The sequence below is a fragment of the Bubalus kerabau genome, chromosome 2, assembly GCF_029407905.1.
Source record: "Bubalus kerabau isolate K-KA32 ecotype Philippines breed swamp buffalo chromosome 2, PCC_UOA_SB_1v2, whole genome shotgun sequence".
NCBI lineage: Eukaryota > Metazoa > Chordata > Mammalia > Artiodactyla > Bovidae > Bubalus > Bubalus kerabau.
Window position 1 is genome coordinate 99,169,289 of NC_073625.1, and position 22,827 is coordinate 99,192,115.

At 37.3% G+C, this 22,827-nt stretch overlaps 1 protein-coding gene across 1 annotated transcript in view; it reads right to left on the reverse strand.

The window, feature by feature from the left end:
* The window catches only part of CD47 (CD47 molecule), a 63,218-nt gene that overhangs the window by 16,137 nt on the left and 24,254 nt on the right, over positions 1-22,827 (reverse strand). The window contains exon 3 of the mRNA XM_055568071.1: positions 22,174-22,263. Within this exon, the coding sequence (XP_055424046.1) occupies positions 22,174-22,263 (90 nt within the window). The remainder of the gene's footprint in view (positions 1-22,173; positions 22,264-22,827) is intronic.

Here is a 22,827-nt window from a genome sequence, read left to right on the forward strand (position 1 = left end):
CAAAGATTAAACTGGTAACTTACTATAATTGAATAACCTTTGAGAAACAAAACTCCACATCATGTCAAGCCACCTCAAATCTCTTTCATAATGAGTCAATGGCTAAATGGTATCATGGCAATATAAATATGGATGCTGACTTTATAGGTGATACTTTATTCCCCTAAAATAAAGTTATATATATAAGGCTTTCTTAATCATAGCATTATTAATACTTTAGGTCAGGTAAGTTGCTGCTGTTAGGCACTGCTCCACACACAACAGAATGTTTAGTACCATCCCTGACCTCTGCACATCTCATACCAGTAATAACCCCAAACGGTGTCAATTAAAAATATCTCCAGACATTGTTCCCTGAGGAACAGAACTGCCGTGTCTATTTATGACTGATAGACACACTGCTGAGGAGAAATAACTGGCTAATCAGTTTAATGAGAAAAAGAGAAATTTGTAATACCTTCTATAAAATTAGTAGAACGTCTGGAAATCCAGATATTTTGTTTTGAAGAAGTATACATTGGACAAATCCCACCCTCTTGAAATCCTGAGGTGGGGGGAAGTGCTTACATTGTTCAATTAAAATACTTTCATACAAATAAACTACAAATACTCCACAGGTTTTAATATATATGTTACACTTTTGATGCTAGCTCTGTTGTCAAGAATCCAGCTTCCGTAAAAGAGTGATATAATGCATAAACCTAAAAATGTTATTTTTTTAATCATGTATTTACCCTTCCAGTTTTGTTTTGGTTAAGATTAAAATTAGTGTTTCACCGAGAAAGTTGCTAAGAGTAACCTAAAAGCACACTGAGTAGCCGAGAGAAAGAGTGTGTGATTGAAATTCAGCTGTTCCATCCATACATGATTCTCTCCATGTTATTTACCAATGGGCAGTTGTCTTGAGGAGAATTTTTTCAATAATTTTATATTTAGCATTTAATTTTCATCTAGTAAAATGACAAACAGATAAATTACAGTAAGAACAACTAATAAACTCCTAAATGAACATGGTAAGTCCATGTTTAAGGTATTATAACCTAGAGTTAGATTATAACCTATGGCTAAGCATTTAAAAGGTATAATTACCTTTTAAACTACTCATACTTTAGACTGTAACCTCAACTTTGTCCTCTTTAGGGGGATGGAGGGCTAATCGTAATTAATTCTGAAACTGAAAAGTGAAATTCACATTAATCAGAAAAAAGTAAGAAACAATAAGCTTGCCAAGCCTTCATTTGATCTATCCAGCCTTGGAACTTATGTGACTATGACTCAGTCATGTCCCTGCCTTCTTATAGGGCACAGATTTTTTCCTATAAGCCTACTTTCTAGTCTCAAACACCGGCTATGATGATAAAAATTCAGTGCATATGTTACAAAAGGCACAGATAAAGACAGAAAAATAAACCTTCTCTTTTTAATTTTTTTTTTCAAAATTTACTTTTAATTGGAGGATAAATGCTTTACAATATTGGACATACAGCAAGGTTTTCATTTTAATCCCATGTATGTGTGCTCAGCCGCTCAGTTGTGTCTAATTCTCTGCGACCCCACAGTCTGTAGCCTGCCAGGCTCCTCTGTCCATGGGATTTCCCAGGCAAGAATATTGGAGTGGGTTGCCATGCCCTTCTCCAGGGGATCTCCCCAACCCAGGGATCAAACCCACGTCTCCTATATCTGCAGGCAGATTCTTTACCGCTGTGCCACCTGGGAAGCCCCAATCCCATGTATACTATTAACTAAAGAGAGTTTGAAATTTCTGCAAAAGGCTTCTAAAATAGAAGCTGTTTCAAATTACTTCACAATCAAATAAATATTCCTAAGATACACCCCTAGGTTTAACTCAGCACATAAAAGAGCTACAAAGATCAAGCAGCAAGACTTCACCCGAGTCCAGTGTGTGAAAGTCGCTCAGTCATGTCTGACTCTTTGAGATTCCATGGATTGTATTCTCCAGGCCAGAATACTGGAGTGGGTAGCCTTTCCGTTCTCTAGAGGATCTCCCCAACCCAGGGATTGAACCCAGGTCTCCGACATTGCAGGTGGATTCTTTACCAGCTGAGCCACAAAGGAAGCCCAGAGTCTAGTATGCTGCAGCTACGTCACTTCAGTCGTGTCCAACTCTGTGCAACCCCATAGACGGCAGCCCACCAGGCTCCCCCGTCCCTGGGATTCTCCAGGCAAGAACACTGCAATGGGTTGCCATTTCCTTCTCTGATACATGAAAGTGAAAAGTGAAAGTAAAGTCTCTCAGTCATGTACAACTCTTCGCGACCCCATGGACTGCAGCCTACCAGGCACCTTCGCCCGTGGGATTTTCCAGGCAAGAGTATTGGAATGGGGTGCCATTGCCTTCCCTAAGAGTCTAGTATAAGTACATGCAAAATGGCTGATTTATACCATTCTTAAGAAAAATAAGAGTTTGAACCTCATATAAAATTCAATCTCTTCAGGCTTAGCAGAGCTACAGGAGAAAAATAATGTCAACAACAGAAACAAAAATAAAATGCCACAAAATGCTATTACTGACAGTGTTTTACCATAGAATGGTCTTTTTAAAAACTTTTGGATGTAGCTTTCATTTCTGCTGATTGGTTCAACTAATTTTCAAGGCTACCTAAACTATTCCTCAAATTTAAGCAGCAATTTCCAATAAATATATTAGTGGAGTCTACTTAAGTAATCACAGGCAATGAAAGATTATGTCCATGCTTTCTTTAGTGAACCTTAAAAAGGGTTTCTTTTGACTCATTTTCTTTGCTCACAATGGCCATGTTTTAGCAGGTCCCATAGCAAGTCTGTAGAGTATCTTATTGTTAGGGTCTGTTGTTTTACAGTTGGAATCACATAGCATGTAGCCTTCTCAGATTGACTTCTTTCACTTAGGAATATATATTTAAGGTTCCTGCAGCAGCAGCAGCATATCGTTTAATGATTGACAGCTCATTTGTTTTTAGTGCTGAATAATATTCCATGGTCTGGATGTACCACAGTTTATCCATTCTCCTATTGAAGAATATCTTGGTTGCTTCCAAATTTTTGCAATGATGAACAAAGCTGCTATAAACACCCATGTGTAGATTTCTGTGTGGACTTCAGTTTTCAACTCCATCTGGGTAAATACCAAGGAGTAGGGCTTCCCTGGTGGCTCAGAGGTAAAGAATTCACCTGCAATGCAGGAAATGAGGGTTTGGTCCCTGAGTTGGGAAAATCCCCTTGAGAAGGAAATGGCAACCCACTTCCAGTATTCCTGCTTGGGAAATCTCATGGACAGAGGAGCCTGGTGGGCTACAGTCCATGGGGTTGCATAAGAGTTGGACACAATTTAGAAACTAAACAACAACTATTACTGGAAAATATGATAAGAGTATATTTAGCTTTATATGAAACCACCAAACTGTATTCCAAAGTACCTGTACCATTTTGCATTCCCACCAGCAGTGAAAGAAAGTTCTTTTTGCTCCACATACTGACCAACATTTGGTGTGGTCAAAACTTATGTTTTTAAGAAAAACCTATAAACGTAGTGCTGCCTGACACAGGAATACCAAATATACAGGGAGACAATGTCAAGTTTTTTTCAACAAATTAGGAATTCCAAGTTTCCCTTTTATACATTTTATAAAGTAATTAAATCTAGCCAGCTACTTCTCAGAGATGAGATGGGTAGTTCATTCATTTGTTCTATCTATACTGTGTGCCTACCATGTACTGGGCCCATTTATTAGCCCAAGTCACATCAACCAAATTGAGGCACAAGTAGAAGTTACTTTATTCAATAATAATAATTGATCACACACCTACTAAGTGACAATCACTATTCTAAGTGCTGGCAATGAACCAATAATTCTGCCTCAATGCTCCTTATATTCTAATGTATGAATGAATGTGTGTGTGTGTGTGTGTGTGTGTGTGTGTGTGTGTATTGGTGGTGGGGAATGAGTGATGGGAAGTGTTACTCCCAGACATTCTCCTCCAGTTAAGTAAAAGATGTGGGTCTAGCCTAAGCAAGGCTTATTACATATTTAAGCTTTCAAATTCATGTGAACAGAGAAATGACATGTCCCTCTAGCCACCTGAAGAAACGTAGCTAATACTATTGATAGATACTCCATTAAGGCTTTTTTGTGTCTTCATCACTGATGTAAAGGACATATACAACAATGCAGGCTGTCGTTGAAGAAGTCTCGTGAAATCACCAGGTTCAACCTGGAGATCAAATAAAACTATCATTTTAGTGTTCATGACATCCCAAAGATGGAATTCAATAAGCCCATATAGATCCACCACAGGCTGAAGTCCAGCTAACAAAACCCCAAAATTCATGAATTCAATGCCTGTTCTAACTGCATGACAATTAAATGATCCCTAAGTAATTAGTGAGTTTAGTAGTGAGATAGGAAGGTTAACCAGTGAGGTAAAAGACACATCAAATAAAGAATAAATAGAGAAGACATATGCTTGATTTTATTATTACAGTGCTATCTTCTGATAACTCTCAGAAAGTAATTTTAGGATGTTTTTGGTGTGGATCACAATGAACTGTGGAAAATTCTGAAAGAGATGGGAATACCAGACCACCTGACCTGCCTCTTCAGAAATCTGTATGTAGGTCAGGAAGCAACAGTTAGAACTGGACATGGAACAACAGACTGGTTCCAAATCGGAAAAGGAGTATGTAAAGGCTGTATATTGTCACCCTGCTTGTTTAACTTATATGAAGAGTACATCATGAGAAATGCTGGGCTGGAAGAAGCACAAGCTGGAATCAAGATTGCCAGGAGAAATATCAATAACCTCAGATATGCAGATGACACCACCCTTATGGCAGAAAGTGAAGAGGAACTAAAAAGCCACTTGATGAAAGTGAAAGAGAAGAGTGAAAAAGTTGGCTTAAAACTCAACATTCAGAAAATGAAGGTCATGGCATCCAGTCCCATCACTTCATGGGAAATAGATGGGGAAACAGTGGAAACAGTGTCAGACTTTATTTTTCTGGGCTCCAAAATCACTGCAGATGGTGACTGCAGTCATGAAATTAAAAGACTCTTACTCCTTGGAAGAAAAGTTATGACCAATCTAGATAGCATATTCAAAAGCAGAGACATTACTTTGCCAACAAAGGTCCGTCTAGTCAAGGCTATGGTTTTTCCAGCGGCCATGTATGGATGTGAGAGTTGGACTGTGAAGAAAGCTGAGCGCCGAAGAATTGATGCTTTTGAACTGTGGTGTTGGAGAAGACTCTTGAGAGTCCCTTGGACTGCAAGGAGATCCAACCAGTCCATTCTGAAGGAGATCAGCCCTGGGATTTCTTTGGAAAGAATGATGCTAAAGCTGAAACTCCAGTACTTTGGCCACCTCATGCGAAGAGTTGACTCGTTGGAAAAGACTCTGATGCTGGGAGGGATTGTGGGCAGGAGGAGAAGGGGACGACAGAGGATGAGATGGCTGGATGGCATCACTGACTCGATGGACGTGAGTCTGAGTGAACTCTGGGAGTTGGTGATGGACAGGGAGGCATGGCGTGCTGTGATTTACAGGGTCGCAAAAAGTTGGACACGACTGAGCGACTGAACTGAACTGAACTGAGCTGCACATTGGTACTCTCCCTGATGAAGGATAAAGCACATCTGGTAAGTTTTAAAAAAGGTTACAACTTCAAAATTTGTATTTAATTATATTAAAATTACTATTTTAAAAATATTTAACACACATTAAAAAAAGAAGGCTTTGTGAAACTGGTACTAGATAAAAATGAATAAGAATGCCAATAACAAACTGATTACTTGCCAGAAGGCGAGTAAAATAATTTTATAATGAACGCCATGCACTATCCAACTTTCTTTGATGAAACAATTTTGTCAAAATGAAGATGGATGAGAAATCACATTCCTAGTCTACAGGAGAGAGAAATAAAAGAGTTCAAGTTTCATGAAGTCTGGGCTTTGAAGTACTTTGACTATAAAAGATAAAAGAAGGCAACGCCTAACATACTGACTTCTTTTCTTTAGTTCCAAACATTCCTGGTCTTATGGACCATGCCACACCTTCAGAATAGATGTAGGAAGGTGGCACGTTTGAATTTGGAAAGAGTCAAAGTAACAGCAACTGTATTTCTACAAAAGAGTATATTGCTAAGCTGTAGGTTTGTTCAGTTCCTTCCACAATAAAATCAGTATATAAAAACATGTTTTAATAAGCAGAATTGGATAATTATGTGGACAGGACCAAGGAAAAGCAATGGGAGTTCAAGCTTATTTAATAGAATCTTAGTAATAATATTTACTATGATGATATTTTGCCTTCCTGGATGGAAGTTTCCTAGTACAGTTAATATGTCTTTGTGTGTGTGCATGTGTGCTTAGTTGCTCAGTCATGTCTACTCTTTGCAGTCCCACGGACTATAACCTGCCAGGTTCCTCTGTCCACAGAATTTCCCAGGCAAGAATACTGGAGCAGGTTGCCATTTCTTTCTCCAGGGGATCTTCCCAACCCGAGGATCGAACCCAAGTCTCCTGTGTCTCCTGCACTGGCAGGTGGATTCTTTAGCTGTAGTGCTGCCTGGGAAGCCCATATATGTCTTTATTTCTTCAGAATGATTTTTCTAATCTACAAAGAAATTCTGTTCCGTTACTTCTTTTAAATGTGGTTTCATGGCCTAATCACTTTCAAAATCAAGCTAGTACTCAAGATTGGACTCAAGAACTTAGCAGGATCTCAAGGGTGTTGTGATGGAGAAATTTTTCCTTTGAATTTTCTAACTGATTTCAGTAGAGGCCTCCAGTCAAAAACCTCTGAGCAGTAACCAAAATCATTGTGGAATAATATTGAGCAAGGACTAGAAAGTTAGAAAACAAAATGAAAGATGCCTACAATGAACAAATTTGAAATTACAGCTGTCCCTCTCTTTCCCTGGTTCTGATATGCATCAATTTCAGTTACCATCATTTAGTTAAATAACACAAGTCCTCCCAAAACACAGTTCAAATTTCCACTACCCCAATATAATAACTGAGTAATTGCATAAAGTGTAAACTTCACCGTTATCTCTTCAATCCACAACTCACTATATAAATAAGAGATGTGCATCACCATCAGTGACCAATCATGTCACCCTTTTCAAAGACTATTGGTGACTGCTCACTGCACATCTGTTATTCAATTCACACACAGACAGCAAAACATATGTTGTGCTACCTCCTGTCTCCCAGTCATAAACCACGGTGACATTTTACAATGGATAATCAAAAGAGGAAACTGGGAAATAAAGATGAAGGAGCAAAGAAACGAGATGTGATAATGCTAGAAGCGAAATTCCAATAGACAGTAACTGGCATTATAGAATAGCTAACTGTGGAAAGTAAATACTATTGCCATTCAAGAGACTCTAGATATACTGTTAGAAGAACTCAGTAAAAGTGAACTTATTGGCATACATGAGGACAATGAGGTGGCTGTGACAAAAACGAAGATGTCCCAGAAGAAGTGACTGGCAAAAAAAACTTCATATGAAAGCAACTCTTGGAGACAGTTCATGACAATATATGCATAAAGGATAGTTCAAGACATGAAAGTGCTGGGAGCTGATTAGAGCTTAGAAAGGAGTATGACAATTCACCAAGGTGTAGACAAGATGCATGCTCTGTATTCAAAGTTATATAACAAGAAAAGGCAAGCATTTTCAATCTGCTCTTGATAAAATTCACCAATTCTCAATGTTTTAGCATGTACTAAATATTAAATTTACTCTTTTTTCATTTCCTAATACATTTATTATTGACAATAAGAGAGGTTTTAATGTTTTGACAAAAATTTAAAGGTCATGGAACAACTGTAGTTTTTGCATTTATTATTAGATTGCTTTGCAGAGTTTCAGCTTACATGGTCATGTTTATAGTCCTGCAGTTCTGTGTAAAGCAGGGATTCACTGAATATAACAAAAGTTCTAAAAAATAAAAAATAAGAACAAGCAATCATATCACAAAGAATTTCAACATGTTATCTAGTTCTCAACATGGAGTTAAACATTAATCCTATAAAAACTGGATATCTTGGTGAGAAGCACTTGAAATCATTCATTACACAGCTAAATGATGGAAAATACCTGTCATATTGACAAGGAGTAAGGAAGAACAATCCTGAAAATCAGTCAGGAACATAATTGCCAGTGCAGTGGGAAACTGAGTTGGTACAGTTTTCAGAACAAAAACAAAATACCTGAAACAAAATCCTATTAGAGATTCATTACTTCGGCCAGCAAATCCATAATTTGTTAGCCAAAGTAACTTGGTTAGCAGAAGGCTCGGTGTTTGATTCTAGGATTCTCTGAGCAGTTGGTTTACCATAAGATTCTGTTCAGACGTTTGTAAGTTAAAGCTAAAGGCAAAGGTATTTCCCTGTGAGGGACCTTTGTGGTCGAAACATGGGCTAGGGCTCACCATATTTGGGAGTCCTTGGCTTGGCTTCCAGAGTTTAGAGGTCTCAAAGCTTTTTTCTCAGTAAGATTGATGGCATCCTGAGACAGAGTTCAAAATACAGTTCTGGTATAAAGAAACTTTCTCCTCAAAGTGAAAGTGTAATCTGATGTCTTTACTGGATGTTTAGCTGATGGAAAGTCTAGGTTTTATTTTGGGTGATCAAAAGAATGACACGCAGAGCCAGATAAATCAGAGAGAAATTCCCTGTGTATAAATGATATAAATGAAAGACTATAAATGATAATCAGGAAAAGTTAAAAGAACTGAAAATCTAGAAAGGGAAAGACATGGGTCTGAGTTACCATTAATACTGTAGAGGCTGTAAGATTCTGCACTCTAAAAAATGCATAACGAAGCAGCGAGTGCAAAACAAAGGGGTTTTCCTTGGATGGAATCCCCAGGCCACACACAGAACGTCTCCCACAAACAGTACCGAGAGAAAAGTGGATTTTAGATTCATGTCTATCATGAAGATGTAACAGAAGGCACAGAGCATGTACACTTACATATCACAACAGAAACGGGAATGCTATAAAGCCAGGGGCAATGCACATTTCATTTCCACATCTCGAGCACACAGCCCAGTGCCTAAGAATCAGTATGTACCCTGTCAAAAGACATTTATTTAAAAAAGTGAGTCCACATTCTATTCTATCAATAATGGTTTCACGTACTCAGTGTGTATACCCAGATACAGGTTCACCCTTTGTGGAAAAAAAAAGCACACTCTTAAAATAATTTCAAGACAAGGAAGCAGTATAATGTAGTGGTAAATAGCACTGTATCAAATCCCAGTACCATCAAGAAATGGCTGGGTGACTGTAGGAAAATTGCCTAGTCTATCTGTGCCTCTATTTCTCATCTATAAAATGAGAATGAGAACCCCAGTATCTATCCCTACAGAGTTCCCGAAAGAAGCAGATGTGATTTCAGATGTAGAGTACTTTGCATAGTGCTGTCACACAAAGCTTAGGTGCTATTATCACAAACACTTTAAATGTGAGTGCAGGCTGGGTCAATCAAGTATATTGGTTCCTCCTAAACACACACACACACACACACACAAGCACGTACGCGCACAAATGGGCTTCCATGGTGGGTCAGACAGTAAAGCATTCTCCTGAAATACAGGAGACCTGGGTTTGATCCCTGAGTCAGGAAGATTCCCCTGGGGTCGCAAAGAGCTGGACATGACCAAGCAACTAACACTACACACACACACATTTACCTGTTCTAAGATGAGTCTAAATAAACATTGCCACAATTTTTTTTTTTTAGGTTTATGATCACATTTGTTAAAATATGACCAACAAAAGGGAATTCCCTGGTAGTCCAGTGGTTAGGACTCTGTGCTTTGACTGCTGGGGGCAGGGGTTCGGTCCCTGGTTAGGTAACTAAGATCCCACAAGGCATGGTCAAAAAAAAAAAAATATGACCAACAGAATAAGTATAAAAAAGAATTACCATCACTAACACAAAAATGAAAATTAAGATGATGTTTTTTTCAATCATTGAATTACCAAAGATTTATAATGATGTCAAGTTTGTGAGGTGGAAGATGGGTGTTCTCACCTGCAGTAATAATTGATAAAATGGTGCTGGAAAACATGTTGGCAATATGTATTAATATCATGAGCCTTAAAATACTTTCTCTGCCATTTCAAGTGTTACATATCTTTAGCACACTTACTTTCATAACATCAAGAAAATTTGGAAACATACTTAATATCCATCAAGATGAGAGTTAAGTAAATTACAGTACATCCATGAAAGTAGAGCACAGGCAACTATAAAAAGATTTCTGAAAACACAGGAGGAAAATCAGCATTCACAAGTATATAAGCTATATGAATCCATTTATGGGTTTTCCTTTTTTAAGAAAAAAAAAAAGACAGAGAAGTGGGAAATTCCCCAGAATACCTCAATAGTTTATTTCTAGGTTCTGAGACTCTAGATGATATTTGTCTTTTCTTTACACTTCCTATGTTGCATAAGGTATCCTAAAGTGGTATGTATTACTTTTTTAATTCAGAAAAACAATGGTAAAGCTTACTTTTGTAAAAATATGGCTATTAGTGAACATACTCCTGGTTCAGTTGACTAATGATAATGCCATGATCAGCACAGTTCAATCAATCCACATGCAACAAGTCACACTTCTGTTAAGTGAGTTCATGATCTTAGAAAAAGGCTATTTCCCACCTAAATCATAAGACATAGGCCTTAACACCTGAGTCTGCCAATAGGATTAAAGGCTTCCCCTAATGTCAGTGGACAAGGTCTCGATGCTATACTAGTTATTTTCTTAATATAAAAAGCTTACTGAAACTCTAAGAAATTGCCATAAGAATTTCAGACATTGTTTTGAAAGAGTTGTGCAATGTCTTGACAGTTGTCTTTCTTAGCCCTTTCTTTGTCTTTTTTGCCTTTTAGACAAAAGCTGAGAACAGCTTTGAAATCACAAAGCATTTCCAGTGTGCTCTACATTGAAAAGAGTCTTTAGAATATATAATCAGTCGTCTCACTTCTACTTTTATGTATCACTCTAGATACACATGACTGAAAAAAAAGGAAAGTGAAGTTGCTCAGTCGTGTCCAATTCTTTGTGACCCCACAGACTGTAGCCTTTCAGGCTCCTCCATCCATGGCATTTTGCAGGCAAGAATACTGGAGTGGGTTGCCATTCCCTTCTCCAGGGGATCTTCCTGATGCAGGGATCAAACCTGGGTCTCCCACACTGCAAGCAGACTCTTTACCATCTGAGCCATCAGGGAATCCCATAATAGCTAATCTGCTACAATATTTTACTAGCTTTCTTTTTATAAAGGCTGCAGAATAAAATAAGTAAATGAAACCACCCATTAGTTACTCCTTGCCTTATTTAAATGTACTTTTCCCCTTTCCTTTCTTTAGTGGCCTTCAATGACTAACTTATTTCATTGCGTTATAAGGAGATGGGAAAGAAATCTTAAAGTTTAAAAGTTTAGACTATCATCTCAGAACTTTACTAATTTAGTAAATTTCCTTTACCAAACTGGTACAGAAATACAGTTGAATATAAACATCAACCAAAATGCAAAATACCATTTTTTTAACTACTAATGACAATTCTACATTGCTGATGCTAAATCTGATACTGAAAGATTTGCCCTGAGAAGTTCAGTCACATGATTATCATAGTAAAATATAATCCAATAACATCACTTTCTATGGCTACTTTCTTAGAGGCTGCAGAACTGTATAGAAAGGATGACAAAATATGGCTTAAATTGGGCTTTTCCAAGCACATGTATTTTCCTGGGAAGTTCAAACTGGAAAAATTAAGAGAGGGAAATAATTAATACTTAAAAGAACAACATCCTGAAGTACAGTTGACACATTATATTCATTTCAGTGTACAATATAGGGAATCAACATTTATATATACTACAAATTGATCACTGTAAATCTAGTAAAGATGTTACCACACAAAGTTAGACTATATTTTCCATGCTGCACATTACACGCCCCATGACTTATTTATTTTCTAACTGAAAGACTGTACTCCTAAATCTCCTTCACCCATTTTGCCCATTCCCCTCAGATCCGCCCCCTTCTGATGACTACTGTATCTATGAGTCTGTTTCTATTTTGTTTTGTTTGTTCATTTGTTTTGTTTTCTAGATTCCATGGATATTGAAACCATATTGTATCTTTTTTCTTTCTTAAGATTGTATATTCAGAGTCTTTTATATTTCCATGCAAATTTTAGGATTATTTGTTCCAGTTCTGTAAAAAATGCCACTGATACTTTGATAGAGATTCATTACATCTGAAGATTGCTCTGGGCAATATGGACATTTAAAAATATTAATTCTTTCAATATATAAGCACAGAATATCTTTCCATTTTGTTGCTGTTGCTCAGTCGCTTAGTTGTGTCCAACTCTTTGCAACCCCACGGACTGGCTTCCCTGTCTTTCACTATCTCCCAGAGTTTGCTCAAACTCATGTCCATCGAGTTGGTGATGCCATCCAACCATCTCATCTTCTATCTCCCTTCTCCTCCTGCCGTCAATCTTTCCCAGCATCAGGGTCTTTTCAAATGAGTCAGCTCTTCTCATCAGGTGGCCAAAGTATTGGAGCTTCAGCATTAGTCCTTCCAATGAAAATTCAGGGTTCTGTGTTGCTTTCAATTTCTTTCACCAATGTCTTTGTCTTTAGGGTTTTCTAAATGCAGTATCATGTTATCTGTAAATATGACAGTTTTACTTTTTCCTTTTCAGTTTGGATGCCTTTTATCTCCTTTTCCTGTCTGACTGCTGTGGCAGTCATTCCAATACAATGTTGAATAAAAGTTGTGAGAGTGAGCATCCTGTCTTATTTCTGATCTTAAAGGAAAAGTCTTCAGTTCTTCACTGAATATGATGTTATTAATAGCTGTGGGTTTGTTATACATAGCTTTTATTATGTTGGATATACCCACTTTGTTGAGTCTTTACCATAACTGGATGTTGGATTTTGTCAACTGCTCTTTCTGCATCAATTGAGATGATCAAATGATTTGTATCTTTCCTCGTACTAATGTGGTATATCATATTAAATTAATTTGTGGATACTAAACCATTCTTTCATTTCTGGGGTAAATTCCATGTGATCATGGTACATGATCCTTTTAATGTACTGTTGAACTTATTTTGCTACCATTTTGTTAAGGATTTTTGCATCTATGTTCATCAGGGATATTGGCTTGTAATTTTCTTTTCTTCTAGTGTGTTTCTAGTGTGTTTGTCTGGTTTTAGTATCAGGATAAATATAGTTTCATAGAACAAATTTGAGGGTGTTCTCTCTTCAATTTTTTGGAATTTTTTGAGAAGGATACCTAATAACTCTCCTTTAAATGTTAGTAGAGTTACCTGTGAAGCTATCTGCTCCTAGACTTTTTTCTGTTCAGAGTTTTTTTTTCCCTGGTGGCTCAGATGGTAAAAAAAAAAAAAAATCTGCCTGCAATGTGAGAGACCCAGGTTCAATTCCTCGGTCAGGAAGATCCCCTGGAAAAGGGCATGGCAACCCACTTCAGTATTCCTGCCTGGAGAACCCCATGGACAGAGGAGCCTGGTGAGCTATGGTCCATGGGATCACAAAGAGTTGGACATGACTGAAATGACTTAGCATACAATTCAATTACATTTCTAGTAATTGGACTGTTCAGATTTTCTATTTTTTTTTTCTTAATTCAGTCTTAGAAGATTGTATGTTTTTAAGAATTTATGTATCTCTTCTAAGTTGTTTAATTTGCTGGTGTATAATTGTTCTTAGTAATCTCTTACGGTCCTTTGTATTCTTGTGGTACCAGTTATAACTTCTCCTCTTTCATTTCTTATTATATTTGGGTCCTTTCTCTTTTTCTTAATGAGTCTGGCTTAAAGGCTCATAAATTTTATCTTTAAAAAAAACTAGCTCTTAGTTTCACTTATCTTTTTTATTGTTTTTTAAGTCTCTTTTTCATTTATTTTTGATCTGATCTTTACTATTTTCTTCTTTCTACTAATTTTGAGCCTTGCTGATTCCTCTTTTCCAGTTCCTTTAGATATAAGATTATATTGTTTGAGATTTTTCTTACTTCTTGACATATACCTGTATCACCACAAAATTCCCTCTCAGAACTGCTTTTGCTGCAATGCAAAGATTTTAGATCATTGTGTTTCCATTTTCATTTGTCCCGAGGTATTTTAAAATTTCCTCTCTGATTTCTTCAAGTGACCCAATATTTGTTTAGTAGCAAGCTGTTTAGCCTCCACTTATTTGTATTTTTTCCATTTTTCTTCTTGTAACTGATTTCTAGTTTCATACTGTTGTAATAAGGAAAAGATGCTCATTATGATTTAAATCTTTTATTTTAATTAATTAATTTATTTTAATTGGGGGCTAATTACTTTACAATATTGTGGTGGTTTTTGCCATATATCAACATGAATCAGCCATGGGTGTACATGAATCCCCACATCCCCTGCCACTTTCCTCCCCACACTATGCCTCTGAGTTGTCCCAGAGCATCAGCTTTGAGTGCCCTGCTTCATACATCGAACTTGCAGTGGTCATCTATTTTATATATGGTAATATACATGTTTCAATGCTGTTCTCTCAAATCACGCCACCCTCAACTTCTCCCACATAGTCCAAAAGTCTGTTCTTTACATCTGTGTCTCTTTTGCTATCTTGCATATAGGGTTATTGTTTCCATGTCTCTAAATTCCATACATATGTTTTAATATACAGTATTGGTGTTTCTCTTTCTGACTTACTTCACTCTGGATAACAAGCTCCAGTTTCATCCACCTCATTAGAACTGACTCAAATGTGTTCTTTTTTTATAGCTGAGTATTATTCCATTGTGTATATGTACCACAACTTCCTTATCCATTCATCTGCTGATGGACATTGAGGTGTTTCCCTGTCCTAGCTACTGTAAACAGTGCTACAATGAACACTGGGATACATGTGTCTCTTTCAATTTTGATTTCTTCAGTGTGTATGCCCAGCACTGGGATTGCTGGGTGGTATAACAGCTCTATATCCAGTTTTTTTAAGGAATCTCCACACTGTTCTCCATAGTGGCTGTACTAGTTTGCATTCCCAACAACAGTGTTAGAGGGTTCCCTTTTCTTTACACCCTCTCCAGCACTTATTGTTTGTAGACTTTTTGATGGCAGCCATTCTGACCGGCGTGAGATGGGTACCTCACTGTGGTTTTGATTTGTGTTTTCTGATAATAAGTGATGTTGAGCATCTTTTCATGTGTTTGTTAACCATCTGTATGTCTTCTTTGGAGAAATGTCTGTTTAGTTCTTTGGCCTGCTTTTTGATTGGATTGTTCATTTTTCTGGCATTGAGCTTCATGAGCTACTTGTATATTTTGGAGATTAATACCTTGTCAGTTGTTTCATTTGCTATTAGTTTCTCCCAATCTGAAGCCTGCCTTTTCACCTTGCTTATAGTTTCCTTCATTGTGCAAAAGCTTTTAAGTTTAATTAGGTCCCATTTGTTTATTTTTGTTTTTATTTCCATTATTCTGGGAGGTGGGTCATAAAGGATCTTGCTGTGATTTATGTCAGAGTGTGTTCTACCTGTTTTCCTCTAAGAGGTTGACAGTTTCTAGTCTTACATTTAGACCTTTAATCCATTTTGTTTATTTTTGTGTATGGTGTTAGAAAGTTTTCTAGTTTTATTCTTTTACAGGTGGTTGACCAGTTTTCCCAGCACCACTTGTTAAAGAGATTGTCTTTTCTCCATTGTATATTTTTGCCTCCTTTGTCAAAGATAAGGAGTCCATAGATGTGTGGATTTATCTCTGGGCTTTCTATTTTGTTCCAGTGATCAGTATATCTGTCTTTTTGCCAGTACCATACTATCTTGATGACTGTAGTCATCAAGTGTCGTCTGGAGTCAGGCAGATTGATTCCTCCAGTTCCATTCTTCTTTCTCAAGATTGTTCTGGCTATTCAAGGTCTTTTGTGTTTCCATACAAATTGTGAAGTTATTTGTTCTAGTTCCATGAAAAATACCATGGGTAGCTTGATAGGGATTGTGTTGAATCTACAGATTGCTTTGATTGGTGTACTCATTTTCACTATATTGATTCTTCCAATCCACAAACATGGTATATTTCTCCATCTATTTGTGTCATCTTTGATTTCTTTCATCAGTGTTTTATAGTTTTCCATATATAGGTCTTTTGTTTCTATTCAGTTCAGTGCAGTCACTCAGTCGTGTCCGACTTTTTGTGACCCCATGAATCGCAGCACGCCAGACCTCCCTGTCCATCACCAACTCCCGGAGTTCACTCAGACTCACGTCCATCGAGTCGGTGATGCCATCCAGCCATCTCATCCTCTGTCATCCCCTTCTCCTCCTGCCCCCAACCCCTCCCAGCATCAGAGTCTTTTCCAATGAGTCAACTCTTCGCATGAGGGTAAATTTATTCCTAAGTATTTTATTCTTTTTGTTGCAATGGTGAATGGGATTGTTTCCTTAATTTCTGTTTTTTCACTGTTAGTGTATAGGAATGCAAGGGATTTCAGTGTGCTAGTTTTATATACTGCAATTTTACTATATTAATTTATTAGCTCTAGTAATTTTCTGGTGGTATCTTTAGGGTTTTCTATATAGAAGATCATGTCATCTGCAAACAGTGGGAGTTTTACTTCTTCTTTTCCAATCTGGATTCCTTTTATTTCTTTTTCTTCTCTGACTGCTGTGGCTAGGACTTCCAAAACTATGTTGAATAGTAGTGGTGAGAGTGGGCACCCTTGTCTGGTTGCTGATTTTAGGGGAAATACTTTCAATTTTTCACCATTGAGGATGTTTGCTGTGGGTATGTTGCATACACCTTTTATTATGTTGAGGTATGTTCCTTATATGCCTGCTTTGTGGAGAAGTTTTTTTTTTAATCATAAATGGGTGTTGATAAAAATGAATTTTGTCCAAAGTTTTCTCCACATCTATTGAGATAATTATATGGTTTTTATCTTTAAATTTGTTAATATGGTGTATCACATTGACTGACTTGTGAATACTGAAGAATCCTTGCATCCCTGGGATAAAGCCCACTTGTCATGATGCATGATCTTTTTAATATACTGTTGGATTCAGTTTGCTAGAATTTTGTTGAGGATTTTTGCATCTATGTTCATCAGTGATATTGGCCTGTAGTTTTCTTTTTTGTGTGGCATCTTTGTCTGGTTTTGGTATTAGAGTGATGGTGGTCTCATAGAATGAGTTTGGGAGTTTACCTTCCTCTGCAATTTTCTGGAAGAGTTTGAGTAAGACAGGTGTTAGATCTTCTCTAAATTTTTGGTAGAATTCACTTGTGAAGCCATCTGGTTCTGGGCTTTTTTGTTTGTTGGAAGATTTTTAATTACAGTTTCAATTTCCATGCTTGTGATGGGTCTGTTCAGATTTTATATTTCTTCCTGGTTAAGTTTTGGAGGGCTATACTTTTCAAAGAATTTGTCTGTTTCTTCCAAGTTGTCTGTTTTATTGGCATATAATTGCTCATAGTAGTTTTTTATGACCTTTTGTATTTCTGTGTTGTCTGTTGTGATTTCTCCATTTTCATTTCTAATTTTGCTGATTTGATTGTTCTCCCTTTTTCCTTTAATGAGTCCAGCTAATGGTTTGTCTATTTTATCTTCTCAAAGAACCAGCTTTTAGTTTTCATTGATTTTTGCTACAGTCTCCTTCATTTCTTTTTCATTTATTTCTGCTCTGATTTTTATGATTTCTGTCCTTCTACTAACTTTGGGGTTCTACTGCTCTTTTTTTATGTTGCTTTAGGTATAAAGTTAGGTTGTTTATTTGATGTTTCTCTTGTTTCTAAGATAGGCTTGTATTGCTACGAATCTCCCTCTAAGCACTGCTTTAACTGAATCCCATAGGTTTTGGGTTGTCATGTTTTCATTTTCACTTGTTTCTTTTGATTTCCTTTTCAGTTTCGTCCATGGTGATCTGTTGGTTATTCAGAAGTGTGTTGTTTAGCCTCCATATGTTTGTGTTTTTAATAGTATTTTTTCTTTTTTTGCTGTCGCTGACATCTAATCTTACTGCATTGTGATCAGAAAAGATGCTTGAAATTATTTCAATTTTATAAAATTTACCAAGGCTAGATATATGACCCAGGATGTGATCTATCTGTTCCATGTGCACTTGAGAAAAGGTTTAAATCCATTGTTTTTGGGTGAAATGCAGATATCAATTAAGTTTAACTGGTCCACTGTATCATTTAAAGCTTGTGTTTCCTTGCTAATTTTCTATTTGGTTGATCTATCCATAGGTGTGAGTGGGGTACTAAAGGCCCCCACTATTATTGTGTTGCTGTTAATTTCCCCTCTCATACTTATTAGCATTTGCCTTATGTATTGAGTTGCTCCTATGCTGGGTACATATATAATTGTTATATCTTCTTCTTGGATTGAGCCATTGATCACTATATACTGTCCTTCTTTGTCTCTTATTATGGTCTTTATTTCAAAGTCTATTTTCTGATATGAGTATTGCTACTCCTGCTTTCTTTTAGTCTCCATTTGCCTAAAATATCTTTTTCCAGCCCCTCACTTTCTGTCTGTATGTGTCCCTAGATTTGAGGTGGGTCTCTTGTGGACAGCATATACAGGGGTCTTGTTTTTATATCCATTCGGCCAGTCTTTGTCTTTTGATTGGGGCATTTAACCCATTTACATTTAAAGTATTTATAAGTATGATCCTTTGCCATTTACTTTGTTGTTTTGTGTTCATTTTTATAAACTTTTTCTGTGTTCCCTATCCAAAGAAGATCCTTTAGCATTTGTTGACGAGTTGGTTTGGTGGTGCTGAACTGTCTCAGCTTTTGCTTGTCTGTAAATCTTATAAAATTTATTGAGACTGTTTTGTGGCCCAGCACATTATCTATCTTGGAGCATATTCCCTGTGCACTTGAAAAGAGTGTGTACTCTGTTGGTTTTTAATGGAATATCCTATATATGTGTGTATGCTCATATATATATGTGTGTGTGTGTGCTCATATATGTGTGTGTGTGTGTGTATCTGTTCAGTTCAGTTCAGTCACTCAGTCATGTCCGACTCTTTGCAACTCCATGAATCACAGCACACCAGGTCTCCCTGTCCATCACCAACTCCCAGAGTTCACTCAAACTCATGTCCATCGAGTCAGTGATGCCATCCAGCCATCTCATTCTCTGTCATCCCCTTCTTCTCCTGCTCCCAATCCCTCCCAGCATCAGGGTCTTTTCCAATGAGTCAACTCTTCGCATGAGGTGGCCAAAGTATTGGAGTTTCAGCTTCAGCATCAGTCCTTCCAATGAACACCCAGGACTGATCTCCTTTAGAATGGACTGGTTGATCTCCTTGCAGTCCAAGGGACTCTCAAGAGTCATCTGTATGTATATATAAGTTACATGAAGCCTGACAAGGAATTTTCTGTGCAGATGATCTATTCACTGATGTAAGTGGAGTATCAAAGTAACCAACTACTGTATTACTGTCAATTTTCCTATTATTTGTTAATACTTGCTTTATATACATTAGGTGCTCCTTTGTTGGATACATAAATACTTTTGAATGTTATATCCTCTTCTTGGATTGAGCCATTTGTCCTTATGTAACACCTTTTCTTTTTTTGTCTTCTATTAAAGTCTTTGTTTCAAAGTCTATTTTGGTTGATATGAGTACAGCTGTTCAGCTTTCCGTTTGTTTCCATTTGCATCAACATATTTTACCAGCCTTTTATTTCCAGACCATGTATGTCTTTGGGTTTGAAGTGAGTCTTTTGTAGGCAGCACTTAGATGGATCTTGTTTTTGTGTCCAATCAGCCATCCTGTGTCTCTTGGTTGGAGCATTTAATCCATTTACATTTAAAGTGATTACTGATAGGTATGCACTTTTATTGCCATTTTGTTAATTATTTTCTGGTTGCTTTTATAGTTCTTTTCTGTTTCTTTCTTCTTTTAGTTTCTTCCCTCATGGTTTGATGATTTTTAGCTTTGTGTTTGGGCTCCTTCTCCTTTACTTTTTGTGTATATATTATAGGCTTTTGGTTTGTGGTTATCATGAAGTTTACATATATGGATCTATCAGCAGATTATTTTAAGCTGATAGTCACTGAAGTTCAAATACATTCTGAAACTGTTTTTACTCCTCCCTATTCTCAAACTATGTTTTATGTTTTTGATGTCATATTTATATCTTTCTATTCTGTACACACAAATAACACTCACTGTATATAGTTACATTTGATTTTACAATCATTTTACAAAAATTATTTTTTGTCATTTCACTTTCACTTTTTAAGTGACAATCCTTTGCCCTTTGAGGATGACCTAGGACAAGATAGATGGCATCACTGACTCGATGGGCATGAGTTTGAGAAAGCTCCAGGACATGGTACAGGGAAGGCTGGTGTGCTGCAGTCCAGGGGATCACAAAGAGATGGACATGATTGAAAGACTGAACTGACTGTACTTTTGACTTCAGTTATTGTATTCTTCAGTTCTGATGGATTCTTTTCTTCTATTCTCTAACTCCTTGTTGAAGTTTTCACTGTTTTCATCCATTCTTCTCCAGACTAGTAAGCATCTTTATGATTATTACCTTAAACACTTTATCAGGAAAATTGCTTATCTGTTTCATTTAGCTCTTTTTCTGAGAGTTTCTCTTGTTTTTTCATTTGAAACATATTCCTCTGTCTCCTCATATTGCCTAATTCTCTGTTTATTTCTAGATATTAGGTAGGTCCATTACACCTCCTAATCTTAGATAAGTGGCCTTATGTGGGAGATGTCTTATGGGGCCCAGCGTCAAGGTTCTCTATGGCCACCAGAGCCAGATGCACCAGAAGTATCTCCTGTGTGTGCTCTTCTATTGTGGTGAGGCTGACTCCTGCAGGCACACTGGTAGGCATGATAGACTTCCCAACACTGCTGGCTGTGCAACCTGTCAGTCTATGACTATTACCAGTCTCATGACTGCTGGTGGGCTGCGCCAGCCCCAGGTGCTAATATGTGAGAGAGACAATTCCAACATGGTGCCCACCCGCTCAGGCATCAAGAGGGGTACTACAAGATCACAAAAATGGCTGCCACCAGCATCTCAGTTCTGGGGGGTAATCCCAGCTGCCTATGGTCTCCTAGCAAGGCTCTCCATGAAAAGTCACTGGGTCTGACCCAGACAGCTGTCAAGCGCTACCTCTGTGCTGGGACTTGAAGCAAGTATGCTTTTGGACACACCCTTTAAGAGCAAAGTCTTGGTATACCACAGTCACTGGTTCTCCCAAACCTAAGTCCCACCAGTATTCAAGGTCAGATACTTTGGGCACTTGAACTGCACTGTTCTTGCCTGGAAAATTTTATGGACAGAGAAGCCTGGTGGGCTACAGTCCATGGGGTCACAAAGAGTTGGACATGACTGAATGCATGTGCGTGTGTGCATGCATACATGCATGCGCGTGTGCACGCGCGCGCGCACACACACACACACACACATACTTGGTTTAGGACCTCCAGGATGGGGAGCCAGATGTGGGGCTTGACCCCTCAGGGAGGATCTCCACTGCTGTGATTTTCCTCCCACTTAAGGACTCCAAGTGTGGGTTCTGACCAGACCACATCTCTGCCCCTCCTACTCATCTGGTTGTGGTTTCCTCTTTACAGTTGTAGAATATGTTCTCTATTAGTCTTTGGGTCATTCTCAGAGACAGCTGCTCTGAAAACAGTTGTATTATAAGCTTTGATGTGCCAGGGGAGGTTGTAAGCTCAGGGTGTTCATATGCTGCCATCTTGATTCCTTCTTCTACAACATCCTATCTTATCACCAATGAAGACTGTAACCATATTTTTACCAAAGAAAAAAATATTTGTATAAATGTTCTGTAAACATTAAAACCAGCTGAGTCAAAGGTACTGTTATTATCAGGATTCACAATGTTAATTCTTAAGAAGTTAAAAAATGAAAACTTTCTGTGGAATTAAAAGTGAACCGAAGTAACTATGAAGGACAATATAGGCTTCAAGGAGAATATTAATATTGATTGCACATTCTTACTTATCACAATATCATACTTGCTAATACAGTTCAGCTAAATTAAACATTTTGCCAACACTGCCTCCCAGAAATAACAATTTAACCAGTAAAACATAAATGAAAAATAGAAATAAATACTTACTCACAATACCAAACTGTCCCCAGAACAGAAGTATAGCCAAAACTGGGAAAATAACAATGAGGATATTTTCATTTGGAGAAAACCATGAAACTGGGAAGAAAGAAAACAAAAATCACAATTAATACTTACTATAATCACTTTATAAATCCTAACTTCATATACTAAAATCACTTTATAAATCCTAACTGTGACTAGTCAACAATATATATTATTGTGGAGATGGAAAATAAAAATAATTGAATTAAAAGTTCACCTTTAAAATAAACAAACTACACATATAATTTACTTATACCACAAATTTTACTTATGAAACAAAAAATTATTTATGTAAGTGCTTTTCACCACATTTTCCCTAACCTATGACTTCTAGAAGGAGGTGGTATGGCACAGGAATTAAGAACAAGGTTCTACAGCCACAGTGTCTGGCTTTGAAACGCAACGCTAATTTACAATCTCTGTGACCTTGAACAAAGTCTTAACCCCTCTTGTTCTTCAGTGTCCTCATTGTTACACTGGACTGTTACACTGGACTATTGTGACTGTTAACAAAGTTAATACATAAAAAAACCTTGGCACTTACCAAGTGCTCAGTAAACATTAACTACAATTATAATTATGCACTCCTACAATGAATACCTGTTACATGTAAATGCC